At 42.9% G+C, this 15674-nt stretch overlaps 2 protein-coding genes across 2 annotated transcripts; both read right to left on the reverse strand.

Moving 5' to 3' along the window:
• Window positions 1–1391: 1391 nt before the first annotated feature.
• On the reverse strand, window positions 1392–3922 carry LOC147423713 (DNAJ heat shock N-terminal domain-containing protein). Its single transcript, XM_086502052.1, has 4 exons — window positions 3470–3922; window positions 2749–3005; window positions 2472–2652; window positions 1392–2389 (listed from the first exon to the last, which is right to left on the reverse strand). Exons 1-4 carry the CDS (start codon window positions 3803–3805, stop codon window positions 1667–1669), a joined length of 1497 nt encoding a protein of 498 aa, XP_086358178.1. The 5' UTR covers window positions 3806–3922; the 3' UTR covers window positions 1392–1666.
• On the reverse strand, window positions 3859–4473 carry LOC147423714 (uncharacterized). The gene is made up of 2 exons (XM_086502053.1): window positions 4373–4473; window positions 3859–4093 (listed from the first exon to the last, which is right to left on the reverse strand). The coding sequence occupies exons 1-2, from the start codon at window positions 4456–4458 to the stop codon at window positions 3859–3861; spliced, it is 321 nt and encodes a 106-aa protein (XP_086358179.1). The 5' UTR covers window positions 4459–4473.
• Between the last annotated feature and the right edge of the window lie 11201 nt (window positions 4474–15674).

A 15674-nucleotide genomic window follows, 5' to 3' on the forward strand; every position in this document is an offset into this window, starting at 1 on the left:
CCCCTACATCTTTACACTTGTCTCATAAATACTCCCATTGGCGATTTTCTAGCATGACTATTCATGTGCATGTTACCCTAATTGCAATCAAATGTGCACTAATTATCCTAGTATTTACTTGATTAGCATATCTCTACCATGCATCTACTAGAAGTGATTAATTTGTCTATTATGCAGTTCAAAGATCTATGTCTAACTACGAATCGATCTTGAATGGATCAAGTACAGACGAATCAAGCACACACTTTCTGTATGGGAGAGGGCGTAACCTTAATATTTGTTTTTCGGGCAGGGAGGGGGGAGGGGGAGATGGAACTTCAATTAGCTTTAATGAGTGTTTATCAAGTTCACCATATCAATGGCTACAGCATAGCCAGAGTGAAGCCACAACCCTAATACCACCACTACAGAGTTGAGGTCACTTATATTATGTGATTGTCGTGTGAGTGCAACAGAAGGGATTATTAATTGTCATTAATTCTCACCTTTTCACACAACAAAAAATACGGTGATATGGATCCAAAAAAAATTACAAACTAAATTAAAAAAGGGTGTATTTTGTTTGTCAAAAATTCACAGATAAAGAGTTTTTAAAATCACACATCCAACACGAAATGGACAGAAAGAAGAAGAAGAAGAAGAGAGTTTTAACGTCGTAGGAAACTATCCCAAGAGACCTTAAAGATCTAGCCGACGAGGAGTTGAACTCAAGACCAATTATTCAAGAGGTAAATGGTGTAACCAAACTACCACTCTTGGATGATAGAAAGGTGATACCATTTTCCTCTTTTTATTAGCACACACAGACACCCACCCACACACCTCTTAGCGAGCGAGCGAGAGAGAGAGAGAGAGAGAGAGAGAGAGAGAGAGAGAGAGAGAGAGTACAGGTACACCTCTTAAAGAAGAGTGTTACACATGTACGGAGAGGGAAGAGGTGAGAGAAGAGGAGAGGAGAAGAGAGACACACCATTGGATGCCATCTTTCCCCCTGCAAGAATGAGCATTTCCCTCTTACATGTACAAGGGACGAGCTTCCTCAAGGCATCAAGCCTAGATAATGTACCTGAGAGGCAGCTAGCTACCCTTATCTCCCTAGAAACCATTCACTATCCTATATCCTATAGAACATGGAAATGCAAACACTTAGTATGTAGCCCCTCTTCAAAGGGTTACATAGTCTCCTGAAGTGATCTCTTTGCCCGTCTCTTGGCACCTGACTGATTCACCCAGGTGTACCACGTCTCAAAAGCACAACTCGCACTTCTCATTAATCCAATACACTGTTGATTGTGTAGTAAACCTTACATAGCACTGGACTTCTCCTTAACCCTGGTCACAATTGTTTTCAACAAGTACCAAGAATCACCATGGCTATTTGAACAATGACCTTTCCTTCAAATCAATCATAATATTGAACATTTGCAGCAATAATACTACTCTGGGTACAATAATGCTAACTATACAGGTTTTAATTACAGAGAGTCATGGGGGAGAGCTAAATGCCACTCCAAAGAATGAGGCAACCACAATATCTACAAAAAAAAGTTGCGGCTGAACCTCGATAAATACTCCGTGCTCGCTCTTGCGAGCTATCCACAATGCCACCACATGAACAACATTGTCTTCATGTCGCTGCATTTCCTCTAATTCCGAAACCCAATAGCTAATGGGAGCGACTCTGATTACTTTTCCCCTCAAGCGAATTGATCACTAGAAGAGAAGCATTGGCCACAGCTGCTCCGATCAAATACCATATCGCAGAAACAGAAATAATCTGCATCTCCACACTCTGCATCCAATCGACTGGAACTGGGCTCATCCCCATCTCACTGCTCGATAAAGCCGTGCCGGGCGCACCCGTGACTCCAACAAACCAAGCCGCAAGAGCTGCTGTCAAGACGGGCCCGCCTGATACCACATGATGCAGCCACCCACTTAGATTCCTTTCAAAGACGGTACCATTTGTTGGTCTCTTTCCTTTTACACCCTTTCTTGTCATTGCTGGCTCATTCTTGACCGAACATGCTACCGAACCCTCCGTCCTTGAGAGTGGCACCCAGTACTCATCATCAAAAGCATCCCCACCAGGTGATGCTGCTGCAGCTTGTCCCTGCCTACGCTTTTTCGAAGCTTCAAACAGACGGTGCAGGTCACCCTCAAATTCGAACCCCTCTTTATTACCTCCACCCTGGTTTCCGTCAGAGCCTGAATCTGCCCCTTTGTAGAAACTTAGAGGTACAATTGCACCATGCGCACCACGGTTGGCACTCGGATACGACGTTTGATGAACATTTGGATTACCTACAAAGTAATACCACCATCTTCCTGATCGAGCGTGCACTCCTTCCATTGCCTCAAGACGAGCCTTCCTTTGAGCAGGAGTTTCCTGAAAATAGCCACTTTTTAACCGCAAGAGAGAACAAACCCATACAGACACAACCACCAAAGGATGATTCCTTGCAGCTTACCATAGCAGAAGCATTTTGGCTCTTCTCCTTCTGTCTCAGCTTCTCCATAAGTCTTTCGACACCTTTAAAGACGCCAGAAGACCGCACTCCGCCATTGGTGTGGGCATCAACACCAACTGGCACACGAGGTTCTTTCGACATGACAAATTCAAATGCAGCTAATTGGCTTCTATCAACCCACCTGAGAGAGGGAAACAGGACAGGAGAAGACTCATCATCATTAATGTAATAGAAGTGTTTGAACAAATTTTTTGCAAGGGGGAGCTTCGGGTTTTACATGATGCAATCAACAGGGCAAGCTTTGATAGCATCCTCAATGACAGGATGTGAGTCGGCCCATTGGCCAACTGCCCTTGCTCGCCCAAATCTGTTCTCGATGGCAAATGTCTTGGGTGCAATAAGGGCGCACTTTAAGCAGCCCACGCAGCGGCTTTCATCAACAAATACAGCTCTTTTCTCCTCAGGAGGCCCAAACCACTTCGAGTAGAGCGGGCAGCCAGTATAACCCCACAATTCCGATGAATCCGCAAGGGACTGCACAAAAAAGAATGCAATGTTCAGAGGGCTCAGGCTTAATTGGGATTCTCTGCACTACACAAAACATAGCTTTAAATGCTCCAAATGCTTCTGCCAATGAAGGCATAGATAGGGTCCTCGGTGAATATGAGCATAACAGAATACTTGCAACAAGAAAGAGCCAGATAACCCAAAGCCAGGCATGGGTCATGTGCATGTGTTTGTCACAATATCACAAAGAATAGGAATTGTTCGAAGTACACATAGCCTCCTAAAACCCCAAGTAGACTACATCCTCGAACACTGCATCCACGGTGTGCTCTATGCACCTATCTGTGCATGCGATACGTGCTCCACTGTCCGATGCTATAGATGACATGACATCCTATTATTATGTCATTATTACACATGCATCTGTGTAGAATGTGCATTCCTAATATGCACAAAAGTTTGAACGTGTCTATACATCCACTTTTGCTTACTTGATCATATGCTGCTCTCTTTTGTGGATCGGCGAGGGTCGTGTATGCCTGGTTGAGGAGGATGGACATGTCATGACCTACAAGGCCTGCTATGTCGGGGTGGCACTTCTTCTGAAGCCAGCGATACGACCGTCGAATTTCAAGCAGGCTTGCGTTTCTCTCCACGCCAAGCAGCTCATACAGATCATGCTCAAGATGTTGTGAGCTTCCCAGTGAAGCTCTGCAAGGGGAGACCCTCATTCGTAGCTTCGGGTGTCTCTCTCTCAGAATGGGAGAGGAGGCTATTCCACTTGCCGCCTGCTTGTGGGCAGCTATCCCAGATAAGAGAGCTGCCATCTCACTCTTCTCTCTGCACACACACACGCTCTTGATCCCTACTTCCAAGTTCCCTACTGTAGAATAATGAATCTCCCTTTGTGCGCTCTCTCTCTCTCTCTCTCACACACACACACACACAGTATCTGTATACGTACCAAGATGAAAGATCGGTTGGAAAAGCGTGCATCCTTTGTAGGCGTGAAGAAAAGTGCTGCTGACGTGGCTTGCTCTCTGATGCCACGCTTTACCACATGGTCCTCACGGCCTTCCACGCCATCAGCTGCGTCCCTGCACACACCTGCCTCTCTACCCAGGTGGCCATTCAGCAGTACGTCTCGAGTTCAAAACTCGTTGGATAGATCTTTTTCAGGCCTCATGGGATTGCTCCTACACGTCTCGAGTTCAAGATTCATAACATCTTCAATCTTCATTACTTCTTTGAAGTTTGGTTGTTACATTGTTCTTGCGTATCGATACGCAAGGTCATTTGCCACATATACATTTGTGGTCTCTTAAGGCTGTTCCAATAGTTGGGTAAAGGTCGTTGTGTCAACAGGTGGACGTGGCCGATCGCTAAATACTCACTTATTCTTTATAAATACATACATGCAACAAGGAGCTAAGCTTGTTGCTAATGTTCCATCCCAATTCTGTGGTGTTTTCTTTTTCATTTTCTCTCTCACTCTTGCTTGCACTCCATCTCGTCTCATATTTCATGCATTACTTTCTGAGATTCCATCTCACCTTCTGACTCTATCCTTAGCCTACATTCTGATTCTAACGTGAGCATTTCGAAAATGAATAGAGATAGGAGTCGAACTCAGATCTAAACGCTTGCATAGTAACTCATGTATCCGCTTGAGCTAACATGTGATGTTGCAGATATCTAGATCTATAAGCTTTAAAAAAAACATTGCTTGCACGCCTGATGACGTTCGTATTCGCCAACCTCTCGCAGTGTCGTCAAGCGAGCTGGCAGCATTGTGACATCCTCAGTATGCATCCTCAGCCCGCAACCTGTTTTCGTCGTTGCATGGCTCTCCTTCGTGCATGCCTCCTTAGCCCACGATCTGTTTTCGTCGTTGCATGGCTCTCCTTCGTGCATGCCTCCTTAGCCCACGATCTGTTTTCGCCGCCATGGCTCTCCTTTACTTTCACTCAAAGCTTGCGATAGGATATTGCTAGATTCTCGATTTTTTCAAAATCGTTGGTCACATACATCATACAAGTGATATCAAAGCTACATTAGCTCAAGCATTGGAAAAGAGGAGAGCGATTTCGACATTTACAACATTGAGCTGCGAGAAATTGCAGGTTTGCTTTGCCCAAAAAAAAAGTTCTCCTTGTAGAAAGTGACTTTGAGGTTTCTGATTAAAATCTCATCTGTTAAGTTGTGATTTACTACATTGCCACACAAACAAAAAAAAAATTAATGCCATAAATATTCTACGTTGAACATTTGTAGATTTCAAGTGCATATTTGTAGGTTTCATTTCTTTTTGCAATTGCCATATCTCATTGTGAGTAGGTCTCCCCAATTTTGAAAGTGGGGTTTATTAAGGAGAATCTCGAAAGATCCTCCTATGCCTTGGAGCAAAAAAAGGGAGGAGACGACATGTGGGTGGAGAGAGAGATAGAGAGAGAGAAAGCTCCTGTTGTGCATCTATCAAGTGCATATTTTTTCGGCGGCATTGGGTCGCAGGTGGAGGACAGACGTGCAAGTTGAGATGCACCTATAGGATAGAGTGGGCAGGTTGCTAGGGACAAAGGTGACGCACGACAGAGAGGCACGAAGCGGAAGTGAGAGGGGAGATGTGACATTCAAGTGCAGGTGCAGAGAGGCCATGGCGAATGCGTGCAGGTGTCCTCGCTAGAGATTGAGGAAGTAACCATTGTGAGGGCCATGTCGTTCAATTCTCGCACTGTCTCTCTCTTTTGCTCATCGTGTCATGTTCCTTGGTGTTGGAGGCACCATGCAGGCAACAACACAGCAGGGTGTGCATTTAGGTTTGTCTCACAAAACTAGTACCCGTGGCCTAGTGTTGAAATTATCTAAAGCATAACTCTGTTTCATGCTTATGAACATACTCTAGTGTGTGCGCACAACACTGTCTTCCATGCTTCCGCCATGGCTTCCTTCTCTAGTCGTGCTGCAAGCACCGTTGAGTTACAGAAATAGGAGTATTTGAAGAGGAGTTGAATTGAGAGAGAGAGAGAGAGAGAGAGAGAGAGAGAGAGAGAGAGAGTCCATGGCGAAGGACCTGCGATCGAAACCTGCATCGCATAAGGGACTGAACAGAAACATGCGCGAGCAACTCCGCAGATCGGGGTTGTGTTGCTTTGTTTTTTTTTCGCAAGACCTGGACTGCGTAAGTGGGCATCTGTCTAGATTCGCCTTAATACTGGGATGTAGAATGTAGCTTGCAACTTTGCATAAAAATGTTCTCTCAAATTTTTGATGGATTTCGAGTTATCTCTAGATAAAGCGCAGAGTTTCTCTCAAATGCACACACATCGAGAGCATGTCAAAGTAAATATGTACATCTTAAACATTTTGAGAGTGGTGATTCTCTTGGTTGCTAATCTGAAGACATTGTTGCTCTCTTGATACTTATATATGTGTTGGTTGATGCCAAAGATTATTGTGGTTTGATATCGTTTAAGTCGTGGTGCTTTGTGCTCTTGGTTGTGTTTGCTCGTTGCTCTATAAGCCTATACATTGAGGTGGTTTTGTAGGCTTTATGCTCTTTGGCATCTTGTTTTATGAAAAAGTTGGTGCGGTGATGTACATGATATCCATACGGCATTTGACACACTTTTATGTGCATTTGATGCACTCTTTTATATTGTGATCACATTGTCAATTGATGCAAATTTTTACTAAGCTCTACTCCATGCATTGTTTTGACGCTTGCTTATGCGTATGACGCTTGCTTATGCGTATGATGCTATCTTTGACTAGTTGATACCTACATATATGTGCTAATTCTACCTAGGTGTGCTTGCATGATATTTCTTGGTAGTTTGTCTTGACTTGGTCTACGTAACCTTTTGGAGGGTTGTGGTAAGGTGTTCTAAAGCCGAGCAGAGGGGACCCAGTTACCTTGTGTGAGGTGGATTAGGTTGTCGAAGATCTCCTTATCGAAACCTTGCCATAGAGTATGTATAGACAAGTTTAGGTACTCTTTAGCTGCTCAATTTTGAGTCACTTTATGAGTGCATGCCCAATCTATGGTGTTTTTATGGCATTTTGATTTATTTATGATAGTTGTCTTTTGATAATTTTGCTCTAAACTTAAAGGAGAGTCTATCAGATTTGATACTTGTCTTCATGCATTTTGTCTTATTGTTTTGGCTAATCATTTGCCAAAAATTACTGCCAAATTCTCTCAATTTTTCCCGAGATAATGTATCTCTTGTCGACTTATAGACATGGCTTCTTTTTCTATGGAGAATATTCATTATCGAGAAGTTTAGCAATAATTTTTGAGAAGTTCAACAATAATTTAACTTCCCTTATTGTAAGAAACAGTTTTGGGGCATCTAGGTGCAAAAGAAGCAAATTAATGCGTGAAGCCATGAAGCCAAAGGACATGTCCCAAGAATATTGGGATGCTTAGTGAGATTTACAGATCTACCACATCAGGCTAGCTTTGTCAAGATCTATCAACTTTAGTGTAGAAGACTGAAGAGGTGGTGCTTATCGGTCATGTAAAACATCATGCAATCTGTACGAGAATAAGAGTTGTGCTTCTTAAGTTTATTGGCTTAAAAAGCTAGTCGAACATCATAAGAGAAAATGGACTACTCTTTTTGTATCATTTGAATGATTTCAATGAGATTTGTAGCCGATTGACTGCTCAAAAGGTTCATCTAAATGACTTCTGGAAATTTATGCTTTTGTTGACTACATTGTTTGAGAGTTGGGATACGTTTTGGATAGCAACTAGTAATAGAATCCTTTCTAGTGGCATAATATATTTTGATAATCCTAAGGTTTTGCTCACAGAGAAGAGGTGAATCATGAGAATATGCACATATCCAAAAACGGGAATGTTGGGCATGGTCTTTGTCACATGCACCAGCTCATGGTGTGCATCTTCTCTTGTCCAGTCAGAGCTTGTATGACACCTAGCCATGTGACTTCCATAAGGTCTTCATGAGTTGTAGATGGAGTCAAATGAATTGAGCAAGAGACCAAAGGACTCTCCTAGCTTGGCGGGTTGACCTCCCTTTGTAGGGGCTGAATTAGGAGCTTCTTGATACCCTCACATGGTTGTACTACCCCTTTTGATGCTCTAGCCGCTCTTACTTAAGGAGCCATCATTGTGCACATTCTAGTTCGTTTTAATCTTTTTGAGTTATCTCTTTGACCACTCTATTAGATATCATAATGCTAGTCAAATTAACCCTCTACCCAATCCATTGGGATTAATTAGTCCTATCAGTATTTACTTTCTTTAATAATTTGTGAGATCAATCAAGTATGATTATGTTCTTGGTACTAGTCCCATGAGACAGTAATCATCTCGATTGATCAAGCTTTGGTTAGTAGCGATCTAGATTCACATTTATTGTGTATATGGAATTCAACTTCTTTTGCACATCAACTCATAACTCCAAAAACGGTGAGTGAGAGGTTGTGGACTCAATCTGCACCCCAATTTTTTTGGAGACTAGTGGGTGGACTTTTACTAGGTATTAACAAATAGGTCCACTAGGCCTAGTTCTCATGACCCTGCTTTTTTTGGATGAACAAACAGATACAAAATCATACAACCTTTCATGTAAGTAGTTATTGGGTCTGGAAGATTTGATTCCTCTTGCTAGAGCCTTTAAGTCCTTTAGCACAAAGTACTAAAACAGAAGGATGATTTCTCACCAAAAGCACCTAGTGCCTTCTCTATCTAGAGGACTAGCATATAGGTAGAAATTAGAGGATTAATTTAGAATAGAGTTTGTACCCGTAGGGCATCAAAAACTCATCCAAAGAAGGGATGTGTTAGCTGAAGACTGGCGGCCACACTCAACTAAAGCCTGACGAAATGAGAAAAGAAGGAAATCCTATGTAGTCATTCTCTGATTTAAACTTGTAATTTCACTTGTAAATACTTGGGGCTTGCAGAAGTTTTCAATTTTGTATATTATTTTTTGCCATTAGACTTTGGAACACGAGATTTTGTATTTCGAAGGTATATATGCCAAATTTTAACCTTAATGAGGAGGACCCTTGTTCATTCTATGAAGTGTCTTTGAGAAGCGTATTTTGTGTATGAGAGAGAGTGAGAGCTTATCTTGACGCTACACACACACTGGTGGTCGGAATCGAGTACGGAGAAGTGCCACGTGCTGCCCCCGGAGAGAGCTACGCGTCAATACCCACATTGCGCATGTACGACCCGGCTTCGCGAGATTGACCTGTGAGCTATTTCTAGGGATTTGATAAGCAAACGATGTCTGTTTTCGCATTTCAGCATATTCACGCGTTCGTATTGAGTAGAGCTACACATTAGGCACCTTAGTTTTCAGAAACGTCGACCTGCAAAAACCTGTCAGACATCCTACGTGAATCTGCATCGGGTGTTTTTGGGTAGGATTTTGGGTCACGGACCTTAGAGAGAGTGGCTTATTGGTATTAATAGGATATCCCTCAAGTTTTGTAGCATTTCGAGAGCGTCTAATGGGTATTTGGCTCATGGAAGGTTGTAGGAAATCTCCTCACGTGCACTATAATAGGCTGTAACTTAGACATTGAGTAGAGACCTCTGTAGGAAGTAGTCAATAGTCGGTCCAGTGTAGGTTGACACCCTATGCTTGCTTCCACGCGTCTGCGAGTTAAGCTTTGTCCTTAGCTGACAATTCTTGTTATGTGAGTTCTCGCTGTGCTGACGTCCGTCGTGGCGTATCTGCCGGCATTGGCGCTGCTGCCGGGGATGAAAACTCTAGGTAGGTGACTAAGGATAGTTCTTAAGGATAGGGATTCTCTGACTGGCCAGAGTCTTATTTTACATTTAGATAGGATCAGAGGGTGTGTTGGACTCTCTAGGTCCTAGGAGGAGTCTAGGGAGCATATGGCTGGCCTGGATCGTCCGTCTTAGGTAGTGTTAGATAGGAGTTAGGTTGTGGAGTGGAGAGTAGGATTTGGAGTGGTAGATGCGGTGATAAGATAGCTTGAGAGTCTGTGGGAGGCCATGAAGCAACCGAGACACCAAAATCACCATCTCACATGATGAGTAGGAGTAGGGTAAGTAGGACATCATGATTTATGATCTGGAGCACGTCATGCATGTTATATTTGCTGTTAGGCTCATCGAAGAACTATAAAAGACGGTGAATTGTGTTTAGAAGTTGAATTGAAGTCCAAAAGTTTCTGTATATTGCTGAGAGATCTACATAGCATAGGGAAGCCCACAGGCAGAGAAAAATTAAATTCTAAGACAGTAGACATCCTACGCGTTGACTATATCTTAACAGATTGTGGCCAAAAGACAGGAATTGCCAGACATCCTACCCAAATTGTGCCAAGGCATAATTTTGAGACCAAGACCATAGGATGTCTTCATGTGCATGATCTACATGATTTATTGAGTGCATGTGAAAGGTTTCATCTCAATTGGGTGAGAAAATTGGGGTTTAAGCAGACTTTAGCATTTTTGACCCAAAAAAAAAGGCCAGAATAGCTAAGTTTGGGGTCTTTTGACATTCAAACACAAATCTAAACACACCAGGGAGCATAGCACATCAAGGAAAAGTTGTGGGTCAAGTGGGGTTAAATTATGATGCAAAAGACATCCTATGCGTAGTATGTCTAAGGCATGATTACAAGGCCAAAATTATATTTGAGACATACCAGGATCTGATATAGCCTTGGACAAACCTCCTAGTCAAGTTTGGTCCAATTTGGAGTTGATTTGACTGGTGAATTCATCCAAAAGGACATTAGGCTTCTGGAACAGATTTCTGATCAGTTGACCAGCTTATAGGTGTCCAAACCAAAAAGAGAGAACAACTCTGAGCTCAGCACATCAAGGAAATCTACCTTGCAAATTTTATCTGAAACAGAGCAAAAAAGACATCCTACGCGTAAGATGTCTACAGGGTCATTTTTAGGACAATATTAAACTGTGGATATATAAGGAGGTTTTAATTGACTTAAGGGTTCTAGAACTTCTTTCAGAAGTGAAATTGGACTTTGTTTGACCTATTTACGGAGCAAAGATGAGAATTAAGACGCTACCTCTAGACTGACAAACATGTAGGTGGTGTATAGTTCAAGATTAGTGGACCTAATCAAGAACATCAGAAGTGTATAGAGTACAGTAGTGGTTGGGACTAACACTCCAGTTATACCAATCATTAATAAGACCACCTCTAGCGGTTAAATTCTTTGATTCGATTGCCGAAACTAAACGATTGTACAGTTATATTCGGCTGCAAAGCAAGAAGTTGTGTAGAAACTGATCCTTTGCTAGGTGAGTGGTTGGATGTGTGATAAACGCATTGCTAAGTTTGATGAATTTAAGATCAGGAAGACACATTTCAAGAGACCAAAAAGTGGCATATGATCAGGGTAGCTTAGTATCCACTGAGGAGAGTGTAACTCAGGCCAATCGTTGAGGAAGGTAGTGACACTGACACTTCATCATACAAGTCCTTCTTCATGATGGGTAGTCAACAGCCAAGAGGCTTTATCGATGAAGGACAAATGCTAGGAGGAAGTACCCCCCAGAACCCTTTGAACAAGGCCAAGTTCACTATAATCTTCTTAGAAGGAACAAAATCTCGGGGAGCCCTAGTTTATTCTGACTATTGGGGACGCAAGTGTGTATTTGTATAGAGGAATGGCCTTCTCAGAGACTGGAGATAATTCAAGTCTATGATGATGGAGATAGATTCCGAGATGAAAAGGGGAACCACTATCTGATAGTTAGGAACCCTCAGGATTACAACAGGTATGGAGATAATGTGGCAAAAGGAAAAATGGTGTCTCAGAAACTCAAGACCCGCCTCCTAAAATTGATCGACCTGGAGCTCATTTTATGTATATAAAAAAACAACTAGAGTCTCTACCTATAATGGGAATGTGGGAATTTACAAGCATGAGAGCGAGGGAGTAGTCTCTTATTTTCGATGCATAGAACCCTACCCAAATGAATTGAGCGATGACAAGGTTCTTTACTTGTTCTCCTATGAAATTGTCATGGGTAAGGATATCATTTTTGTTGACAAGTACGGGCGAGAATACAAACGAATTCTGCCAGAGGAGGTAGATAAGGCAACCATTCCAGAAACATCAACATATGCTCCTGAAGAGGTACCAAGGTCCACCTATACGCCTAGCAAGTCTACAAATCCATTTTTAAAAGAGTTCGACGCAACATCACATTCCAACCGGCAGTAGACTTTCAACTATCAGAACAGCAGCAGGTAACCCAACCATCATTGCAGGCATGGATTCAACAAAATGCAACATCTGAACAAAACTTAAATAGAGGTGGTTATCCAGCGGCACTGGGGCTAAGAGATTTACAAGAACCACCACTCCATTCACATTACCAAGGCGAGAGTAAGCCAAAAACTCAAGAGTCGGCAGAACCCGGAAGACAACCCATAGAACGAGAACAAAGAGAACGAGTTCGGAGAGATGAACCACCTCTTGCAAGAACCGTCAGAAATTATGGCTTAGGAGCACCTCTAGGGAGGAACCCTCCCACTACCGAAGGCCAGAAGAGGCATATCGAGGAGGACGAGGAGAACCAATGATGAGATTTGTAGACCATCATAGAATTAGACCTTCTTAGGTGCAAAAATGGGTAAACAAGAAATATTTGGGAACAGAGATCCTAGGGATCATGTAGCAGCCTTCATGCATGTAATTAGAGCTGAAGAAGTTTTGGATTTTTCTACTCAATTTGCAGGGTTTGGACTTACCCTAAAAGAGGATGCATCCACTTGGTTTGATTCTGTGGAGCGTAGAGATTTTGAGTCTATGGAGGAGGTTTTTGACGAGTTTATTGAGGAATTATCACAAAGGGGGATAGATCATAATATAGTCTCACAAATCCATAAATTCAAACAGAAGGAAGGAGAATCTATGCAAAAGGCAACCCTACGACTAAAGAGATATGTGAAGTTCTGCCCTATGAAGAGCTACCAACCCAGTCCAGACTTATGCTTATATTTATTCAAGGACTGAGAAACGCTGATCTCTAGAAGGACTTACATATGAAGAGGAGCACAACGTTAAATGAGTTAACTAAGGAAGCTCTTTACCTTGTAGACAATTGTGCGGTCTACAAGGAGGGTGAATTCAAAGATCTTGATGACGATTCATCCTCACAACAAAGTGGAAGCAAGTCCACTAAGTCAGCACAAAAAGGAGAACTTAGCTGTAAGCCAGGAGCAGCTGGTGGAAGAAGTGCTAAAATAAATAAATATGTATGCCAAGCCTCAGGCTAAGCAGCCGAAGTGGTGTGCAATTGAATAAGAATGGACAAACCATGTGACGGAGAATGTTATTATAAAAAGGGATATGTGAGAGAGCGACCTTATGCTCCCCAACCTCAAGTAGCATCTCCGCAAATCCCACCGATGTCTAGGTATCTAGCGGGTAACCTACCAGGACCTGTAGGAGTTGAAAGACCAGAACCAATATTGGGGCAACAACCACCCCTACTAGGAGCAAGACCGGTCGGCATAAGGTATGCACCAACGGTAAACGAACCAAAAGAGAAGGCTTTGGTGCCCATGCATGCATATTACAAAGATCCCAAAGGATATATAGCAAATCCTGTCTATTATCCACGTGAAGAACCTAAGATGCAAGAACCTTAGAGCATGATTGGAAGTACGGGACCACCAACAGCTGCCCAGGCTGTAGGAGAAGGAAGATCCAACTTGGATAAACGAACACTGTTGCTCATAGCCAACGGAGGCATGGGCGGGCAGAGGCATGCTTACCAATAGAGAGGAGCTCAAGGAGCACCTCAAAAGCCTAAGGGACCCTGCTACAAGTGTGGCAGAGAGCATTGGCTAAGGGACTGTCCTCAAGATGAAATCATCAGGGTCAATGAGTATTGCACCGAGTATGGAATTACTCACTTGATTCCCGATTGCCCTAAGAACCCGAGTAAAGGAGAAAAAACTACTTTAAACATGCTAGAAGCAGTGCCATCTAGTGGGGGTCACAAAATGAAACAGTAATACCTATTCAGGTAGTCACACGGGCACAAGCTCAAAGAAGGACAAACAAACCCATAATTGAAGAGCGAAAGACCAATGCCCCTAGTGCAGAAATGAAAAATCAATGAAGCACTTGGAAAGCTAGAAAGGCTCGTATGAAATCCAGGAAGGAACGAGAGCAAACGGCTCTATCCGAGGAGCTAAAACACACAAAGGATAGATTAAAGCGATTAGAGGATCTAACTAGTTTAAGTTCACACACTGCTGCAATCATAGGGCCCAAGGAAATAGTGGAACCCAAAAGTGCAGGATCGGGAGGATTAGTACTGGTAGAAAAAGTAAATGAGCAGCTTGACGCACTTTTAAAAGAATACAAAGCCAGACACAAAAACAAGCAAAACCAAGAGCAACGATGGATGACTTATCCATATGTGGAACTAGAAAAACAAAGGTTGGAAATGTGTAGGAATATGATTGAAACAACCCAATCTTTGATAGAAAACCCACCTAGTAAACCTGCAAGTTGGCACGAGGTTCCAGCTCCAACCCCTATCACACCAACTCTAGAGAAACAAGCGGACATAATGGAGGGACTCATGACTGCCTTAGAGTCTAAGCGAGAACCTATCATAGTGCCAAATACAACTGATGAGACATTTGATGGTTTCCAACCTAAAACATACGCAGTGATGGATAAAGAGTTTGACAGTCTAGATGACCCGTGGAAGCAAATCCGGGAAGCAAATGAAGCTAACAGGGTGAACCACCAACTAAATCGCGCTGGGAAGGAGAAAAATGAGATCTTACCTCCCATTGAAGAATTTGAGGCAAGATCACAAATGAACTTTGATATGCATTCACAAGGGGGGGACTAGGGGTCAATTAGCTCGGGGCACAGCCAACCTGACTTGCTAAAAACTCTACCCTCTTACCTAGGGGAGTCTGAAGCTAAGTCTGAAGTGAGAGAAATCCCATCCCAAAGACTTTCTCTCAACAGAATAATGGATTCACAAGGGTTGATTGAGTTACTTGTCAGGACACCGTCAAGGCCGGACTAGACAAGGGCAAGGCCGGGCTAGGCGGTGTGGAAGGGGGAGTCCAACTAGGGCAAAGGGCCAGGGGCTTGCCTATATAGTGGGTGGTTGGGTGGTGGACTCTCATACCCTAGTTCCCCTTGTCTTACACTAGTATCAGAGCTCAGGGAGGGAGCAGCCATGGAGGAGGGGAAGAAGCATGGCCTTCTCTCCCGTTCTCTCTCTCTCTCTCTCTCTCTCTCTCGATCGCCTTCAACATGAGATATGGCCTCTCAAGGGCACTGTTGAAAGGTCAACCTTTCAACAATGCTTCCACAAAGATCCCTCAAAGATTCTCTAAAGATTCTAAATAAAGATGCTGATGAAGTGATGAAGACGAAGATGGATGCTGTAATGTGAAGATACAAGCTCATGGACATCATCAAATATCCCGTTATTATCATTTTGAGCCATTACGGCCACTTTTGTAATGTTTACCGGAACTTCATATTTTAAGTCAGCAATTGTATTGAGGCCACAGATGCTTGTTGAATGAGCAAAGCCAGCTCACGGTGTTGTAATTAAGCTCTATAGAAGCCTAGGGACAAATAAGGTCATTTTGGTCGGACATTAGGTTTTCTAAGGCTTAGTATATAAGCCAAAACCTAAAGCTTTGTAAGAGGACTTCTAAT

The sequence above is a fragment of the Adiantum capillus-veneris genome, chromosome 26, assembly GCF_014529385.1.
Source record: "Adiantum capillus-veneris isolate H3 chromosome 26, ASM1452938v2, whole genome shotgun sequence".
In the NCBI taxonomy this organism is placed as follows: Eukaryota; Viridiplantae; Streptophyta; class Polypodiopsida; order Polypodiales; family Pteridaceae; genus Adiantum; species Adiantum capillus-veneris.

Coding starts and splice junctions, on each gene's coding strand:
- LOC147423713 (XM_086502052.1), bottom strand. CDS start 3,805: ATGGCAGCTCTCTTATCTGGGATAGCTGCCCACAAGCAGGCGGCAAGT. Junction 3,006..3,469: donor AGAGAGCAGCATATGATCAA/GTAAGCAAAAGT, acceptor TTTTTTGTGCAG/TCCCTTGCGGATTCATCGGA. Junction 2,390..2,471: donor GCCAAAATGCTTCTGCTATG/GTAAGCTGCAAG, acceptor GGCTATTTTCAG/GAAACTCCTGCTCAAAGGAA.
- LOC147423714 (XM_086502053.1), bottom strand. CDS start 4,458: ATGAAAAAGAAAACACCACAGAATTGGGATGGAACATTAGCAACAAGC. Junction 4,094..4,372: donor TATGTATTTATAAAGAATAA/GTGAGTATTTAG, acceptor CCACCTGGGTAG/AGAGGCAGGTGTGTGCAGGG.